General features: G+C 38.1%; 1 protein-coding gene across 1 annotated transcript; it reads left to right on the plus strand.

Moving 5' to 3' along the window:
• Positions 1–7,275: 7,275 nt before the first annotated feature.
• Positions 7,276–9,390, plus strand: LOC133804785 (U-box domain-containing protein 12-like). Its single transcript, XM_062242918.1, has 5 exons — positions 7,276–7,558; positions 8,289–8,405; positions 8,532–8,945; positions 9,033–9,112; positions 9,191–9,390. The coding sequence occupies exons 3-5, from the start codon at positions 8,679–8,681 to the stop codon at positions 9,237–9,239; spliced, it is 396 nt and encodes a 131-aa protein (XP_062098902.1). The 5' UTR covers positions 7,276–7,558; positions 8,289–8,405; positions 8,532–8,678; the 3' UTR covers positions 9,240–9,390.
• The last annotated feature ends 10,155 nt before the right edge of the window (positions 9,391–19,545 follow it).

Below are 19,545 nucleotides of genomic sequence, written 5' to 3' on the forward strand. Positions count from 1 at the left end.
TCTGGCCATGTCTGAGTTTAAATAAGGTTCGATTTAGGCTAAAAGAATGATACTAGACTTGTTTAGAAATAAGGTATTTGAAAACTGGCAAATTTTTTGGGTTTTGTAAGGAAAATGTCACCGATGAATCGATTAGGATACTTGTTTGGATGTAGAAGTTGAGAGGTTTTTTAGGTTTGGATCTGGGTAGCTTAAGGGTCACGATGCCTTAAGCGGTTTTGCATTAAACCACTTTCAAAAGAAAAGTAGTGGGTCTGACGAATCTGACACGCGAATTCTGAAGTATCAGGGAATTTCCCAAATTCATAGCGCGTAGCCTAGGACTGTGCGTGGAAACACGCGTTGGTGCTAGGACATGTCTTAGCTCGTATAAATTTTGAATCACCAAAAGTAAACCACTTAACCCCTTGGGTCACCATACATTTATCATCGTAGCTAGTCATTGTCTTAGGCTGCCACTAATACGTCGCTTTGTCGTCAGGCGCGCTAGATCATGGCCCCACCAAAGAAAAACGTCGCGAGCTCCTCTTCTCAGAACAAGAATAAGGACAAGCAGATCGCATCCGAATATCCAATTACCACTTCGGCCCAATGGTGGAGAGGAGATTATTGTCGATCCTAACGCCTTTTTTGAGGCCGAGCACATTGTGTCCTGAATAACATCGCAGAGGAATCTAAACAAAATACTGCTGAGCCATGGGATCGAGATGGGAATTGATGGCCTCTTGGCTCGACCTCCATTGGAAGGAGAGTAGAGCTGAACTCCTCTTCAATATGACTTTGGGGCTTGGAGTGATGAGTAGCTGAAGGCAAGTGCTTTCCTCCCATTATACCAGTACTTCATGGATTTTTTGAACTACGTCGAACTTGCTCCATTCTAGCTTCCCCCAAACTCGTATCGACTCTTAGCAGGGTTAAAATATTTGATTTTGAGGCACGAGTGGGAGGTCCCCACCCCGACTGATATTATGTGCTTCTTCTTCCTCAAGGCCAGTCCTAATCAGAAGGGACGAGGTGACGGGTTTTACAACCTTACTCGCTTCCCCAACTCGGCTACCATTATTGACCTCCCCAGCCATCCAAATGACTATAAAGGCCAATTCTTTATGTCAAATGGGTTCAAGAATTGCTATCACCGATACTTCAACCGCCCTCGTAAGTCTCCTAACTTCCTGAATTCTGTGCATGAACTTTCTTATCGCTTTCATTTTTTTATTTTTTTGAGTTTAATCCTTCTAACTGAGTTCGTTCTTTGTGCAGCTATATTCAAGAGGACAGTGAGGTTTGAGACCTTTGGGGGTCAATGCAAGACATTGTCCCATCTTCCTTCGAAGAAAAAGGACTTTTGACAGGTAATGAATGATGCTACCATGGTGGCCTGCAACCTGATTCGCAAATACCAGACGATGGCTATCAGGACTCGAGATCCACCTCCCGTACTTCCCGAGCTTCCTCCTCCTCAATAAGTCTTGCCCACCACTGAAGACACTGAGGTGGAAGAGGATGTGGCACCACTAGTGCAAAAGAGGAGAGTTCCTGAGGATGACCAGGGTCTTGACCCAAAGCGAGCTGAGATCGGTGCAGCAGCTAGCACTTCTGAAAAATGTAACGCATATAGAGAACTAGATTTGCCTGCTGCCAGTTTTAGGATAATTCGTTTCAACCCTAATCAGCTCATTAGTCAACATCCTTCTCACCCGGACCTGAACACAACATTCCTCTAGTGCGTGGATCATCTGATGATACACTACGACCATAGCTACCCTAGATGCACCATTGTGGTTGACAACACCCTCCACTTTAGGTCTTCTATTTTTGAGGAATATGACACAAATTGTAGGACATGGCCTTCCTTACGTCAGGGTGTATTTTCCCAAGCTTTAGGTAGTTTGTTGGTGAATCTAGCTCGAAAGAAGAGCTTCAACCTCTTAGGACCCAAGATGTAATAATTCTAGACTCTCCCCCACCTTCGGTAGCCCAGGAGTTAGAGGTTATACCTAGTCTGATTCATAACCCTAAGCTTATCATAGTTGATTCCTCCCCTAGCTCGGAGGGAAGGGTTCTTGCTCTATTATTGTCTTTGCATTATTTTGACTAACTATTCCTTGAATCTGAATCTTCTGCTCGTTCCTTTTCAGGTGAAGAGATTGATTTTCCAAATTTCTCAGGTTTAATGGGTGCGTTCAAGGCCAGTGGAGCCGGAGTTGGGCTTGTGGTGAAAAGTACCAGGGTGCCAAAGAAACATGTTTCCAAGATCTCCTGTCAAAGACAAAGGTGCTAGCCCCACCCGGGAGCAGCAACAACAGACTTAACCCTCAGCCTCGGTAACAACGATCACATTTCTTGAGGTTCCTCCTCTTCTCCCTCGACATGTACCTCATTCAGTTCCTTAAGTGATCCAAGGCGATGCTCCCTCTGCCCAAGTCCCAACTATTCAGAGTCTGGTAAAGCCACTCGAGATGGCAAGGATCCCGGAAGCGCTTTGGGGGACTGTATACGAGATGGTGAGCCATATGGTTGGCCATGTGTATATAGCCAATGTTAAGGATCTAAGAGCCATGGAAAAGCGCACTCTCGAGGATGTTCTCGAATCTACTATGGGAATGAACCTCACTGTGAGCCCCTTTCATTCCTCTAACATTTATGTTATTTTATTTTTTTTAACTAACCTTGACTTACCTTTTCCTTTCGTAGTCTATCTTGGTGCAACTTCGCGATATTGCTCGAGTTCAGGCTAGGACTGACGACCTCCAAACCACCCTGATTTCAACCCAAGAGAGCGAGCAGTCCACCAAAGCCGCCCTGGTTTCCTCCCATGAGAGCGAGCGGATTGTAAAGAATCAGGTCGTGGAAGTGAGCCATCGATTGGACCAGCTACAGGCTAAGAATGATAGCCTCAAAAATAAGTTTTTCGAGGTTGAGGCCAAGACCAAGGAGGAGACTGAGAGGGCGAGGTTGGAGATTGCGGAGTTGTCAAACTCAATGGAGGAGATGCTTTACCGGTGCGGGCTTTCAACTAGGATATGAATTTCACTTTCATGCAGTCAAGGTTTTGGGAACCTTATCTTGCCAAATTCAAGATTTGATTCTCACAGGAACCCTCTGAGATTGTTGAGGCTTCCGATGTTGCTGAAGGGGATAGTGAGGAAGTGACATCCTCCGAGCAATTCGACGGAGCTCAATGACTCCTTTTCTTTATTTTGTATATTGTAACTAAGTCCCTAAGAATTAAAACAATCACCTTCGGGCTCAGATCGAGTTTTTTTCTCCTTGAGATAACTATATGCCTTTGAATACATATTTAATTATTGATCTATTTGTGTTCCCCTTAGTCTATTGTATTCTCATGTTTGTGAATTCTGAATTCTCGTACACTTGAAATCTTAGGGGTTGTCTTTAGATCGCACTAAGTTTTTTTATGGCCTGACTAATTAATTTTAGTCAATATCTTTAGTTCGCCTAATTGCGTTATACCTGTTAGGAACAGAGCCTCGGACCTGGTCGTATCCAGGCATTTTTAGTCTGCTTAATAGCATTGTACTTGTTAAGAACCAGGCCTCAGACCTGGTTATATCCATGGGTTTTGTGTTAGAAACTCCTCAACTTAGTTCGTATTCAGAATTATTTTGAGAATCTGAGCTTTAAAAAGCTGTTGAATAATCAATTTTTCCAAACTCTATGTTTCAAACTTTATCCAAATACGCAGAACTTTTTTCAAGCATTATCCAAATACGATGAACTCTTTTAAAAGCTATCTTCGGTTATGTGCCCCCCAAGCAACAAGAAATTATAAATGTTCTAGGTTGCTTTTACAAAATGAGCCTACGATAATAAATGACAAAATTGATTACGTAATAATCCAATTGTTATTAAAATGAAATGGCTTTAGCCTTACATGAACAATATTTCAAAAAATATTAAAGACAACAAAATTATTGATAGTACTTTTTTGAGGTGTAGGGCATTCTAGGTCCGTGGAACTATTTCTCCACTTAACCAGGCTAGCCTAAAGGCCCCTTTGCGTAGGATCTCCATGATATGTTATATTCCTTACTAGTTCATCCCTAACACATTGTCCTTGGGATCTTTTACCTTCGAGTTGAAGTAACGAGTGATTTTCTACTGATAATGGGCGAGCTACAATTGTGAAGCTTCTTGTTTTTCCTCGATTAGATCAAGGAACGCAAGGAGTAGCTCATGGTTCTGATCTCGATAAAAGGTTTTGTGTCTATGGATCATCACCAGCGCCTCAATCGAGAGCATAGCCTAGCTTCCAAAGGTCAGAGAAAAAGGGGTATGTCCCGTGGAGGTTCAATGTGAGGTTCTATAGGCCCAGAGTACTTGCGGGAGCTGCTCGGGCCATAGTCCCATGGCTTCATCTAATCCCTTATTTAAACTTGTGTTAGGGTCTTGTTTACGGCCTCGACCTGCCCATTAGTCTGTGGGTGTGCTATCGACAAAAAACTCTTGGTTATGTCATATTTTTCACAAAAGTTTGTGAAGAGATCGCTATCGAATTGAGTTCTATTGTCAAACACGATATTTTTTGGGAGCCCAAATCGACATATGATATTTCTTACGACAAAATCTAAGACTCTCTTCAAGGTAATGGTTGCTAGAGGTTTGGCCTCCACCCACTTTTTGAAGTAATCGTTGGCGACAATAGCATAACAAACTACTCCTTTTCCCCTTGGCAAAGAACTAATCATGTCAATTCCCCATACTACAAACGGCCAAGGGGATCAGATCATGGTTAGCTCAACGGGAGTTGCTCAAGAAATAATGGCAAAGCATTGGCATTTGTCACATTTCTGCACGTACGAGATCGAGTCCTTTGTCAGCCAAAAATAGCCTTGTCTCAATACCTTCAGAGACAGGTTTTTCCCCCCAGCATGGTCTCCGCAGAAGCCTTCGTGTATTTCTTGCAAGATAGGTTGTGCTTCCTTGAGCAGGTTACACTGTAGGAAGGGTAGCGAATGCCCTCGTCGATATAGAATCCCTTCAACCATAAGATATCGCAGAGCTTGATATAGTAGCTTTCTTGCGCCTTTTCGATCATCGGGTAACTTTCCAGTTGTCAGATACTCCTCTATGGGGGTCATTCAAGTCAGTTTTATGTCAATCATTCCGACCTCAACTATTTCTGCTATTATGCTTGGGCTTTCCAAGAACTCCATCGGAAATACGTTTAGTGTATCCGCCTCTTTGGTGGTAGCAAGATGAGCCAAAGCATCAACATTGGAATTCTGGTCATGGGGTACTTGTTCAACGGAGCTAAACTCAAATTCAGACAACTCGAATGTAACCTTGGCTAAGTAGGCCACCATCTTGATACCGCGAGCTTGGTATTCTCCCAATATTTGATTGACTACGAACTAGGAATCACTATAACATTGGATCACCTTTGCTTTTAGCTCTTTCACCACCCTTAGCCTTGCCAATAAGGCTTCATACTTGGCTTCGTTGTTGGATGCTTTGAATCCAAACATGAGAGCTGTATGGAATCAATGCCCTTCAGGTGAGATTAAAATTATCCTAGCTCCTGATCTGTTTTCATTAGAGGTTCAATCAACAAATATTTTCCACAACTCCTGCACCGGTTCTCTAATTGGCTCATCCAGAAAGTCCGTGCACTCGGCCACAAAGTAAGCGAGGGCTTGACTCTTGATTGTTGTGCATGGCATATATAATATCTCGAACTGGTTGAGTTCTATGGTCCACTTCAGTACGTCCCAACGTTTTAGGTTTTTGCAAAACCTGCCTTAAAGGTTGGTCAGTTAATACATGGATAGTGTGGGACTAAAAATATTGTATGAGCTTCCTTGAAGCCAAAATAAGACAAAACGGGAGCTTTTCTGTTAATCGATATCGGGACTCGGCTCTGAGAAGTATTTTACTTACATAATACACTAGTTTCTACGCCCGATTTTCCTCTCGAACTAAAATTGCACTGACCGCATTTTCTGTCACGGCCAGATACAGAAACAAACATTCTCCAGATGTCGATTTTGATAGTATGGGAGGTTCAGCCAGGTGAGATTTTAGATCATGAAATCACTATTCACATTCTTCGGTCCACTCGAACTTCTTGTTTCCTCTGAGCAAGTTGTAAAATGGGAGACACTTGTTAGTGGATTTTGAAACAAAGTGGTTTAGAGTTGCCACCTTTCCAGTTAAACTTTGTACTTCCTTCCGCGACCTAGGCGAAAGCATTTCTAACAATGATAAGATTTTCTCTGGATTTGCCTCTATTCCGCCCTGTGTTGACTATAAACCCCAGAAACTTTCCTGACGAAACTCCAAAAGTGCACTTCTAAGAATTTAACTTCATGCCGTACCTCCTTAGTACGCCAAAACACTCTTCCAGGTCAGATACATGGTTACTGGCAGTCTTTGATTTAACGAGCATATCATCAACATACACCTCCATGTTTTCTCGATCTGGTTAGCAAATATTTTGTTGACTAATCGTTGGTACATAACACTTACATTCTTCAGCCCGAATATCATAACTTTGTAGCAGTATACATTATGCTCAGTCATGAAGTTGGTATGCTCTTGGTCTAGAAGGTTCATCGCGATCTAGTTATATCCAGAATACGCATCCATGAAAGACATGAGCTCGTGACCGTCAGTGGCGTCTACCAATTGGTGAATTCTAGGTAATGGGAAACATTCCTTAGGACAGGCCTTGTTGAGATCGGAGAAATCAATGCAAGTTCTCCACTTCCCGATTGGATTCAGGACCAAAACGAGATTAGCATCCCAGATCGGGTATTTTGCTTCCCTAATAAATTCTCATTTAAGTAGGCAAGCTTCTTTCTCTTCTAATGCTTTCGATCATACTCTCCCCAAAATCCTTCATTTTTGGGACTTTGCAGACACGTTCTTGTCCAAGTTCAAAGTATGCATTATTATACTCGGATTAATTCCCACCATATCTTCATGTGACCAGGCAAAGCCGTCTAGGTTCTTCCTCAAGAATTTTACCAGCTCCTTCTTCCTTTCAGCTCCAAGATTTTTCCCAAATTTTACAACTCTTAAAGGCACTACACCAAAAACTATTTTCCACAACACATAATTATAAGTCTTTTGAAAATGTGTTATAATATATACTATGTAAAAAGTGGTGAAGTAATACAAAAAGCGGCAAATAAAAGAATAAGTGGCAAATGAAAAGATGAAATTCCCAAAAAAAGAAAAAGACAAAAAGCGGCAAATGAAAAAAAAAGCGGCATATTTTAATAATTCACACTAACTCTCTTTCCCTCACTTTTGATTGTTTCCATTTGACCACACAAAGAAAACCCTAGTCATTATCTCTTCAGTTTTTTCCCCACGGATCATGAGTTCTCCCTTCTCTATCATTTCCCACCGATGGTACACAAAGGGTCATAGCCTTTCTTCTTTTCATTCTCTAACTTTCTTCTGCTCCACCACCACCACTTCGCCATGGCTAGGGCTTCAATCATGCTTGATTTCTTCAGCATGGAGAGGGATCAATCCTCTTCCAAATCTCAAAACCAGACGTCTTTTCAATGTCAACGAAGCTTTCCAGGTCACTATCTTCTCTTCCTCTTCTCCAATTTTTACTTGCCTTTTATTATTATTTTTATTTCTAGCATTCATAAAGTCATTTCCATGATTATTCTTGAGGTTCTGAAATCTGGGATTGCGAACTGGAAATTGGACATTAATGGCCTTTTGTTTGATATATTAAAGAAATTGTTTTGGTTCCTTTCTAGCACCAAATCAGATCATATATTTTGTCTTCCTTTGGCTTTTTTTGTGCCTAATGCTACCAGGTATCCATTCGTTCCTTCATTCGCTTATAAAAATATACATATATATTAGCCAAAAATTAAAAATTAACAAGTGTTGTTCTATATATGTGTATCTTTATAGTGGAATATCATAAGTGCTTTGATTGATAGTGTTCAATAGCTTTACCTTATTCCATTAGTAATTATATGGATTTTAGAGCCTAGACCACTTGCATCCCTAAAAATAAATTAATAAAAAAATTGTGGAGTCATTATAACAATGGTGTCTTTTTATTCTATTGTACATTTGGAATATGTTTCTCCTCTTTTATGGTGTAAACATACTCCATTGATCATGAAGTGGAGTAGTATTTTGTTCTAACTTGTAACACTAAAATGCTGGAGAATATAACTGAATATGCACATAGCTTGAATTTAATCTTTGCCAATATTTACTTTTAATTTTGGCATATGTTCCTCTATCCTATAAGCACTTTCTTATTTTATGAAAAATTGTGCTAAAAGGCTTTTAAACGAGAGGAGATTGTAAACAAGTTCCACAACGTGACAGAACAAATTGAAGCGACATTATGTGAGATTCCATACAAGAAATTAGCTATATCTAACGAAGTTCGGGAACAGGTAATTCTTCAACCCAATAAAGTTTTTAGTTTCACATATTGTCATTTCATAGTGTACATTACATCATGTTTTACTCAATTTTCAAGTAATTAAGGAATGGGTAATCATAATTTAATTTTGTTTCAGATTGAACTCGTGCATTCCCAATTCAGAAGAGCAAAAGAGAGAACATAATCACTTGACTCGCAGCTAGATCAGGATTTAATCAAGGCAGAGAAAGTAGATGACCCTGACCCTGTAATTCTGAAAAGACTTACAGACAAGCTGCATCTCATGACGATCAATGACCTTAAAAGAGAGTCAGTTGCTTTCCATGAAATGTTTATCACAAGTGATGAAGTTCCAGGGGACTCATTTCAAAAGATGCCGTCCTTGCTTAACAAGTTAATGGAGTATGTACTACTAGAGAACCCAGCAAATGATGCCCCTGAAAGTGATAAGGACTTGGTTAAGCACAGATCTCCTGTTATTCCAGATGATTTTAGGTGCCCAATATCACTTGAGTTGATGAAAGACCCTGTGATTGTCTCCACTGGACATGTAATAATATCAAGCCACTGCCTTCACAGATTATAACATGTGTATATTGACAATCATTTTAATTTTAATTGTCTAACCTTTTTGCAGACATATGAAAGATCCTGTATTCAAAAGTGGATAGACATACCTGGCAGTACCAGGGATTGCGTGTCCTCATCCAGTAACAGGTCTACTCTAGTTATCCATTTTCTCAAGTAGGACTAGTTATTTTTATATTTTAATATAATGAAGAAATCTACTTTTAGGTTGGTGATTTATGGCTTGTTCGGAGATTCAAATGGCTGTAAAGAATGAAGATTATGTAACTATATTTGTGTCTAAGATATGGAAAGACAGTCACTTAACATTTTCAGTATGCGACTTCTAGGGGCTTAGGTTTGTTTTCTATATACTTAATTTCTCTGCCAGAACATTATTTTGCTATAGGACATAATTTCTTTTAGGCATATAAATCAATATAATTAATGCTCAATGCCCTTGGTATGCAAATGTGTATATATATATATATTTATATACAAGAGAAAGTTTAATTGAGTTCAAATATATCACTGAGAATTTTGTTGCTGTAGATGGAAATGCTTGATTTTTTTTTTTTTTACTTTTGGTAATTGGGATGATGGTGGTAAGTTTAAAGATGTGGCTTGCAAATGATGGAAATTATATAGAACTTAACTGGTTTATAGCTTGGAAACAAAGAGAACAAATTGTTGACTTTCAATTGCCATTTGAGATTTTCGGGGCTGTGCAACAAAAGTGAGCACCATTTTGTTATGACTTCATTCAATTTTTAGATGCATAAGTCCAAACTTAATCTAATATGTTGAAAAAATAATTTATTTAAGTTCTTACTAGAAAACTTGATTATGGGATTGGATTCTTAGTTGAGTGACTCATTTTAGTTTGAAACTTTATGAAGTTAAGATTAAGTTTTATACAACAATGCTTATGGTTTAAGACAATAAAAAAATCTGCACTCCATATGTTTGGTGAAATACCTTAGAGACATAATATAGAGTATTGATGTTAATGTTACACATTAATTCAAAAGTTCAAGTGCTTTCTTCTTTCTTTATTTCTATTATACATACTTTTCTATAGTTTTCTTCATTATAGGCTTATTGTTTACCGAACAATTTTTTTCTTCGCCATTGTTATATAGTGGTATATGTTTCTTTCATTTATTATTTTATTTGTCATAGAGGCATTGTGTTTTTATTTTTTGGCTTAGTTTCCTATATATCATTTCACTTTTAGCAATTGGTGAAATTACTAGTAGTGAATAGAAGCCTCTTTTGTCTTAGAAGCAGGCAGTCCATCTCGTCTCTAGCTACACCAAAAAGCGATATTGGTTTGTGATTTTTCTCTATAAATATTTGTAATCAATTATGACTCTTAACATAATATGTTTGTTATAATGCCTCTAAGAAGCTTGTATAAAAAAATATCAAATTTGTTGCTTGTGTTGTGTACCAAAAGTAAAATATTTCTTGCTCAAGATGTGATATTTTTCACCAATGTGTATGATGTGTATGTGACATCATGAATATTTAACTTGTTGATTTACATTGTTTATGAATATTTTGCTAAAGAGGTTTATCAAATTCATAATTAAATTTTCTCAAAGATGTATGTTTATTTTATTATTGGATTCTATGTTTTTTTTTTTGGAGATTTTTTGCTTCATTTGTTATGTAACCTAATTATACATATATTTTGAGACATATAGCCATAAATGTAGCGTATTAAGCTTTTGGTTTGAGCAAGTGTTGATGGAATGTACTTGAAGCATATATAATAGCTATTTTTGGCCAGCCATTATGTTGCTATTGCCAAGTCACACAATTCTTGCCATATTTTACATTTCTTGCTTTTGACTAAAACTTGGTACATTCTACCTTGTGTTTGAAATGGTAGTGGTTTTTATTTTTCATCATATATTGGCTACATTTAATTTAATTTTTTATAGCTTGTATATGTGTATTTATAAAACTTTTCATCCCATGCCCCACAAATGGAACATGCAATTTTCATAGACAATAGTATAGGATTTGTTTATTCTTTTAACATATATGAGTGTCTTCAGTTTAAAACATTACTTCTTGAGACATTATTACAACAATTTTTTTCTAGTTATGTTGATTAATGACTTTCACAGTTTCTTCTTTGGTTTTGTAAGATTTCTTGCTGAATTATGATTGATTTGGAATTTCCAATCAATGTATTTTATGTTTGTTTCATGACTGTTCTTTGGGTGGCCATTATTTCTATCGCAATGGTGGTTTCATGCCATTTTATTGAATTATGATATTTGCCTGACAATGTCTTCTTCTTTTTGAATGTTTACAAGTAAAATGTGCTAGAATCATGTATGTTTCTTTTACTTATTATTATAATTTTTTTTGCCTTTTTTATTTATTTGTTTGTTCTTTACTTGTGGTTTAATAATATAGACTTGTGCTCGGTTTTAATATCTTTATAGTTCATTCTAGTTAACTAGGAGAAGTGGTATTAGTGATGTGACTCCATGGATTTTGGTATTGTGAAGTAGAACAAGTCAATATTTACAGTAAGTTAAAGTCACTAATTCTTATTGCAGAGCTAAAACAATGACATTATTTTGGACCTTTATAGTCTGTTTAATAAAGTATGTAATTGTCTGTTCAGTAATCCTCCCCCCTCCAAAAAAATAGAACTCGGAATGAATAAAGTCTGTCTAGTCAACTTATTTGGTTTAAGTGTGAAAGTGTATCTGTTAGTATTATTATTATTTTTTTCATTTTTATCAATGCTTTATTTGTGCTATTTATTTTCTCTTACAGCTTGGTGGAGGTTATCTATTTGGGTTGCCTTTGGGGTTCGTTGCTGATTCTATTGGTGCAACAATTGGTGCTACAGCTGAATTTATTCTTGGTAGAACAGTGAGTATTGTAGACCATAGTTTTCTTTAAGGATGATTAATTTTTTAATTTTCTTTAACTAGACTTAAGATGCTTGCAAGTTGAAAGTTCTTGTCATATATTAGACCATATTTTTCCTCATTTATTGTGTTTAGTTTTAATATTTGATTATAGATGCTTGCCTTATATTGAGCTCTAATTTCAGAAAATAAGAGAACTTCACTGGTTATAGAAGGATTTTACATGACCAAACCAATGTTTGATTAGCTTATATTTGATTATACTCAGTTTGATTAGCTTAATGGTCCATTGATTGTGAAGAAAACATAAAAACTAAATTCTTCTTTTGCTCATTTTGGATATAGCATGCTCTCTTTTATGTTAGCAGACTTCCAAATCTTTGAAGTTAGAACCTTCTTTGTTTACTCTATGCAAGTAGGATATGATCTTCTGATCCAAACCAATAGTAATTCAATCTAGAAGTTAGTTGTACCAAACTAGTTTTTTAAGCTGTTGGTCTCGACAGAGTTGTTAATTAGTTGTGGTGCTTAAGTATAGATGACTGTTTGATCTTATATGTGTTTCTAGTTTTGGTTGTTGTGGTGGTATTGTTTTTGTACCAGTGGTAGTAAGGAGTTATTTAAATATTTATAACTTGATTAGTGTGCATTAATATAATTAGGGGTGTGCATAACATGGTTCTCTTGTTCTGTTTTGATAAATGTTCCTTGCATATTAAACTACACATTGTGGAATGTGTCCAGTATATAATATAAAATATTCAAAAGCAGCATGCTCAAGTGGTAGATTAAGTAAATCTTGCTGTCTAGGTTATGGAATCTCATTAATTATAAATTAAAATTGTTACTATGTCAAAGGAATTAAAATACACATTGTGGAATGTGTGTTCAGTATATAATATAAAATATATGCTCAAGTGGCAGGCTAAGTGTGAGTAAGGGTGTAGTAATTTTGTTTCTTATGTGTATTGTTTAGGCTCCTCCAGTTTATCTACCAGAAAGAAACTTGCCTCCACCTCCTGCATATGTGATGAACAACCTGGTGACTGAAACCAACCAATATGTATCAACACCATCCACCCCAGAAATTGATATGCTATGTTATGTTTGGTTCTTGTGGGCTTCTTACTTAGGGATAGTTCAAAAGTGTTCTTCTTCTTTGTATTTTTTTTATCTGAAAGCATGCTGTATAAACTTTATTGCATGGTCCTCTCTTGATGATGCCTTGTCTTATGTTTTTATAAGTATTTTTTCGTTGAAACAAAAGCTGTCTTGGAGTTGTTCCTTGAGTCACTGCCATGTGCATCTTGTTCAATACATTCAGTGACTTGAAGGTATGTCCTTGTTTGACTTCAGTTGATTAGTGAATAATATTGTAAAGTTTGGCAAAAATGCAGATTGATACCACTAGTAATTTTGCTGACTTTGAACTTCTCTTTTGCAGCTTTTTTTTGCTGACTTTGAACTTCTCTTTTGCAAAAATGCAGACATATGAGTAAATTGAGTTATTATTGTAGCTTTTTTTTAATCAGCTTTGGCTGACCTCCAGTTTTGGGCTTTTGTTTTGCTTGTTTCTTAGTTTTAGCTCTCGGACTTGGAAATTGTGATAATCAAGCCGTGACCCAATTTTTGTTTAAATCCTTTGATGCTTTCCTCATATTAATCTAGATTTTAGGATTCTCATCTTTAATAGCTGAACTTTTTTTTTTTCTTTTGGCAAAAGTGACATGTTTTATGTTATATTTTGGGGCATGTTATTGTTCAGTTGAAGGTGAAAGGGTTTGAAATACAAAGAGAATTCCCATTACTAATGGAATAGTAGTCTAATTTGTAGTTAAGGCCTTTATATTGCTTCATAATTTACTGTCATATGGGAACAACAACAAAAGGCTGAAAGATTTCATAATTTGTAATTTACTGTCGTAAGATTTTCTGGTTGTGTTATGCTTCAATGAACTTTGATTTATAATATAATGGAAGTACTTTATTAGAGGCTGAAATCAGACACAAGATGATCTGAACCTCATTTGACAAACTAAAGTTAATACATGATTTTTCTGCTTCTTTGGCACAATTATAGACACCATTTTATTATTTTTTTCCAATTCAAAATGTTGACTTTATAGACACCTAGGTGTTTCTTGGTCAAAACTGATTTCCTCGAGCTCCTCCACAGTTTTGAGCTCAGATCTATCTTCTCCTATTTGCGGGTTAATGTCATCCTGTTGGGCGATCTCAATATCTCCTTCTCGTGGTTCTTCCATCCCATAGGTAACTTCCATTACCCAGGACTCCTCACCTTCTTCGGCTATGACCGTTGCCTACTTCCCGGGTTATGATTTTCCTTCATGGAAATGCTGTAGCATTCTCGTGCAGCGAGTTGGTCTCCTCTTACTGTGCATATCCCTGAAGCTGAAGGAAACTTCATTGTTAGGTTTTGGGTCGAGGTAATGGCTTCAAAAACCATTAGCGCGGGTCATCCTAAAATCGCGTTATATGTAGTTGGACAATCGATTACAAGGAACTCAAGTATTTTAGTAACAGTTCGTGCATCATCCCCTAGCGTACCACCAGTCCGATTGTCCCTATGGTCATCGTCCTTTCACCTAAAAATCCGTACAATGTCATTGAGGTCACCTTTAGATCGGTTGTGGATAATCCCATTTTTTCTAGGGTGGACCTGAAAAGTACATTTATTAAGCTTCCATTATCTACGAATATCCTTCATACCCTTTGATTAGCGAGCTACACAGTTACCACCAGTGGGTCATTATGTGGGAACTGAGTGTGGCTAGTGTCCTCCTCCGTGAAAATAATTGGTTGTTTTTCCAACCGCTGTTGTTTTAATAGCCATTGCTCTGGGATAAATTCCATACCGTTATGAGATTTTAGCTCTTGTATATACCTCTTTTGGGATCCATTGCTCGTGCCCACCAAATGAGGTCCTCCGGCAATAGTAGTTATATCTCCTCCTACTATTGGGGGAGGGTTAACTCGGTTCTAATCCATCTGAGTCCTAGGTTGACCTGTCAGAGTTTTCGGAGCTGGACGAGAATTCTGCCCGGTAGATTGATTGGGAGAAACTCAGTTTTGGGTGTACTGGGCTAACGATGCAGTCCGAATGAGAGTTTCAATCTCATCCTTCTATTGTCGGATATCATAGGTATTATGACTGATGTCATTGTGGTATTGGAAAAAGTTTGAGGGATCTCTCTTTGCCTTCTGATGCTTTAATGGCTCTGGTTTCTTCAACGAAAGGTGATTAGAGTTTGCCAGGAAAATATGTTCCCGTGTATCCATCAGATCATTGTAGGTGGCATCAATTGGATTGAATTTTCCATGGACTTGTTTTTCTTTGTGTCATTTTGGTTGCCCTCACTATTCCCTTTCCTCTTATTGTTTCCTCCTTGATTATTCTGGGTAACAGATTGAGCCTTAGCTGCAACACTTGTCACCGCTCCAGCAGGCTGAATAGGGGTCTAGGTGGTTCTTGCGACAATAAATCCTGCCTCCTCCAAGTTTATCCATTCCTAAGCTCGTGCCAATAACTCATATACACCTTTAACTCCTTTTCACTAGAGCTCCTGCCATAGATTGCCTCCCACCAGGATTCATGTTCTCATTTCCATGAGCATGGAGCTATCACCAGCGTCTCTAGCTCACGCTGCAATGTTGGTGAATCTGCTTAGATATGCTTTCAAGGACTCACCAGGTTATTGTTTTACATTGGCCAATAAGTCAGCCTCTACGTGAGTTTCATTTGAAGCTCAGAATGCTCTCTTGAACTCAGAAGACAACTTCTTTAACAAGCTTATCGAATATTTTTTGTACTTTTTGAACCATTGTCTGGCAGGTCCGATCAGAGTCATGGAGAACAGAATACATCTTAGGTCAAACCCGACATTGTGGGCCATCATTAACATATTGAACATCCCGAGTTGGTCGTATGGATCTGTGTTTCCATCAAATTTTGGCATGTTTGACATCCTGAAGCCAATAGGATATGCAGCTACTGCAATGTTTAGGGTGAAAGATTCGAGCTCCTTCATCAAGGACAGCCGCTCGGGGTTGGGTCATTTGTCTCTAGGTTAGCTGGGAGCTGTTCACCAACTCTTCTCCTATTGTACGCGTTTGATGGGTTTTTTTCCATCCAAGTTTGAGCTTGGTTAGGCAGGACATTCCCATTGTCACGTACGATAGACAGACCTCCCCCATGTTGAGTATAACTAATATCATCATTGCAAGCTGGATACCTCCTTTGTGAATTCAAATGATCACACAAGTCAGGATGTGGATCGAAATGAGGGCTTTGTGCTAAACTAAGATGATTCACCCAGTTGCTTTCAAACCTGCCTCCACGCTAGCTCCCCGTCTAGTAACTTCCATTTGCGAAACTTACAGTCCGCGGCTGAGATCGAGGATGTGGATTATCAGCACGTGCTCATGGAACATAAGTGTCTACTGACAGGGGAGGATTTTTCCTACTATTTCCATGAGCTGGAGTGTCTCTTTGTGGGCGTGGTAGTGTAAGATGTCTAACCGGCGATGGCAAATGTCTTATCGGTGAGGCTATCCTCGTTCCATCAAGATAGACTAAATCAACCTGTCTCGGTTCTACCGCGACATCCCGAGTTCTTTGTGCCTGATTTTTATGATCGCGGTGCAAGCAAATTTGTTGGATTATTTTGTCTCCCAGGTCACCCTAATGGGTTGCTATGGGCATTCCTTGGAATCTGTGCGGAAGGCACAAAGCTGGGGATAGAAGTTCTGGCCGACTGAATAACATGCAGATGATGGTTCTTGTGATGATTGGTGGGCTGAGCACTCCAATGATTTTGCTCTAAAGGTATAGAGCTTGGAGTGGTTGTCCTGACAGAATGATTGGGATTGGACTGGTTATTCCTATGGGACTTATGGGACTCACTTTGCCTCTTTCTGACGTTAGCATCGGTTGAAAGATAGGGTAACTGAGCCAAGACCTCCTCGATCTGTCTGTTAACATTAATGAGATGGCTCCTTAATTGATCATTCTCCATCTCGATGGTTGTTAGATATCTTAGATTAGGATTTGGCGGGCGTGACGTTGAACTCCCAGTGTAGTCTTGACCCACCTGTTGCTTCCTAGGACGTTGCTGAACATCTGGACCCTTTTTAGTGGGAACATCTATATGAGGTGCCTCTTTCCCACCAGGCATTTCGTTGTCATGCATCGGTTGAGTAACCACCATGATGAATGTTGAATGAAACTTGTAAAGGATTAAGCATTAATTTCCTCTCAACAAATGCACCAATATGTTGATGCAATTTTTTGCCAACAGTAGATTTAGAAATTTAATAAGGATATTAGTGCTTATTTGTAAACCATAATGAACTTATATGAACAATTTCTCACACACACGATTTTACGTGGTTCAGTGGTTAAAATCCACCTAGTCCACTAGACAATATTATTACTTTCTAACAATTTATGCAGAGTTTCAGTATTACAAAAAGTAGTCCTTTTTCCTGTCCATTATCCTTGATATTTATAGTGGAATTTCTTGGACAAGTTTGGCTAACCGTGTGCATAAATATGGTAAACATTTAGTAAAGATAATTCCCATTTACGTAGGGATACGATTGCCTAACAGAGTATACTCCTGTTATCTCGGACAACAATACAACTTGGACATTAATGAGTGTATAGAGTGCCTCCGAGTCTCTCGGGATCCTTTAGTGTGCGTCATGACTAGGTTACCACAAGCTGAACATATTCATCGAGCGAAGGATCGAAGAGAATCTGAACCTTAGTTCAGACTAAGTTCGGAGCGCCCCAAGGGGGATCTGACCACTTGATGTTATGGACTTTACATTTTGATTTTAAGAAATGGGTCCATAATGCATGTTTTAATAAGGCCCTGCTGAACTTTTTAAAGAATTGTGGTATTTTTCTAAATAAATATTGATTAGTTATCGATTTCAAAGGATAGTAGAATAGGGTGTTTTACACCAAGTTGGGTCCAAGGGCCGTTAAGTGTGCATTTGTTCGCTATGCCTCAATTAGCAAGGCCTATAGGCTATTAGACTTTGAGTCTAACGTGATAATTGAATTAGGAGAAGAGGACTTCTTTGAGAATATGTTATATTATGATAACAACTCTCAAGAACCCACAGGTGTTGGAGAATCTCGTAAAGAGACAGATCAAAAGGTTATGACCAACAAATTTTTCCTCAAAGAAGCCAAAGGCTTAGAGTGTGAAAATACTGAGAACTTTTCTCAAGTGAAAATACTCTACCTAGTAGAGGGTAACCTTGACGAAGTCACAAGTAAATTTCCTATGATTCTTCAAGTTGAGGATGATCCCAAAACCTACCAAGAAGCAATATCTTTGAGAGACTCTGCTTTTTGGAAGGAGGCAATAAATGATGAGATGAATTCAATTATGTCAAACAACACATGGGAATCGGTAGACCTTCCACAAGGTTCAAAACCAATTGGGTGCAAGTGGGTATTTCAGAGGAAATATCACACCGATGGCACCTTACAAACCTTCACGGCTAGATTAGTAGCCAAAGGATTTAAGCAAAATGAATGAATCAATTATTTTGACACATATGCACCGGTTGTTAGGACAACCACAATAAGAGTTTTATTTTCCTTATAATCAATATATAACATTTATATTCATCTAATAGATGTCAAAACGACATTCCTAAATGGACATCTCACTGAGGATATCTCTATATGGAACAACAGGAAGGTTTTTTTTAAGGGAAAATGAACATAAAGTATGTAGACTTGTTAAATCATTATATGGTTTAAAACAAGCCTTGAAACAATGGCATGAGAAGTTTGATAAAGCCATAGTTTCGAAAGGGTTTAGATACAACAATGCGGACAAGTGATTATTCTCTAAGGCTTGTGATGGCTATGCCATCTTTATGTGTCTATAATTGTAAATATGTGTGATATACAATCATGACCACATTATTATGTGGATATATTTGCGTTACCCGACATGAGGCGATCGTAGGGAGCTAGTTAGTGGAAAAGTCACAACAAGGTAAAATACTCGCTCAAGGTGAGCTTAGGGGTATTTTGGTGATTTGGCAAATTACCGGGAATTATAAAGTAACACAAATTAAATGCTGATTATTGGTTTGATAAGGTATTTGGGATTATATGTGATAATTTGAGATTAGCAGGAATTATGCCAAATGAAAATTTTTCCCTTAGGAATAACCATTAAGGTAAAAATGGGCAAATGGCATTGTGGTCATTTGACCACTTGGGTTACCAATAGGCTAGCAGCTGGGGAGTGCAGTTCACTCACGTATATGTCCTTCTCTTTCTCCCTTGTGTGTTCATTTGGAAGCCTTGAAGGAGTTCTAATTAAAGAAAAAAAATTGGAGAAAATTTGGTGAAAATTGATGAGGATTCTTGTGAGATAGAAGCTGAGGATCGGGTCTTGGGGATACTAGGGTCATCATCAACCTCAAAGAATTCGATTTCAGAGGGTTTTCGCCAGGCTCAAGTCAGGGATAGCGCTCGGGGTTGTTTCATTATTCGAACGAGGATCGAGGTAAGAAAATTGCACCTAATGCGTGAGATACATGATTAGGGCTTGGCCCAGTTGTTAAATGTAATATGATTGGCGCTTGGCCCAGATGTTAAATGTAATACAATTAGGGCTTGGCCCAAAT

The sequence above is a fragment of the Humulus lupulus genome, chromosome X (assembly GCF_963169125.1).
Source record: "Humulus lupulus chromosome X, drHumLupu1.1, whole genome shotgun sequence".
Taxonomy (NCBI): domain Eukaryota; kingdom Viridiplantae; phylum Streptophyta; class Magnoliopsida; order Rosales; family Cannabaceae; genus Humulus; species Humulus lupulus.

Excerpts from the sequence above, each read along its gene's own strand:
- LOC133804785 (XM_062242918.1), top strand. The coding sequence starts at position 8,679 with ATGACGATCAATGACCTTAAAAGAGAGTCAGTTGCTTTCCATGAAATG. Across the intron at positions 8,946-9,032 it reads TGATTGTCTCCACTGGACAT|ACATATGAAAGATCCTGTAT; the intron begins GTAATAATATCA and ends ACCTTTTTGCAG. Across the intron at positions 9,113-9,190 it reads GTGTCCTCATCCAGTAACAG|GTTGGTGATTTATGGCTTGT; the intron begins GTCTACTCTAGT and ends ATCTACTTTTAG.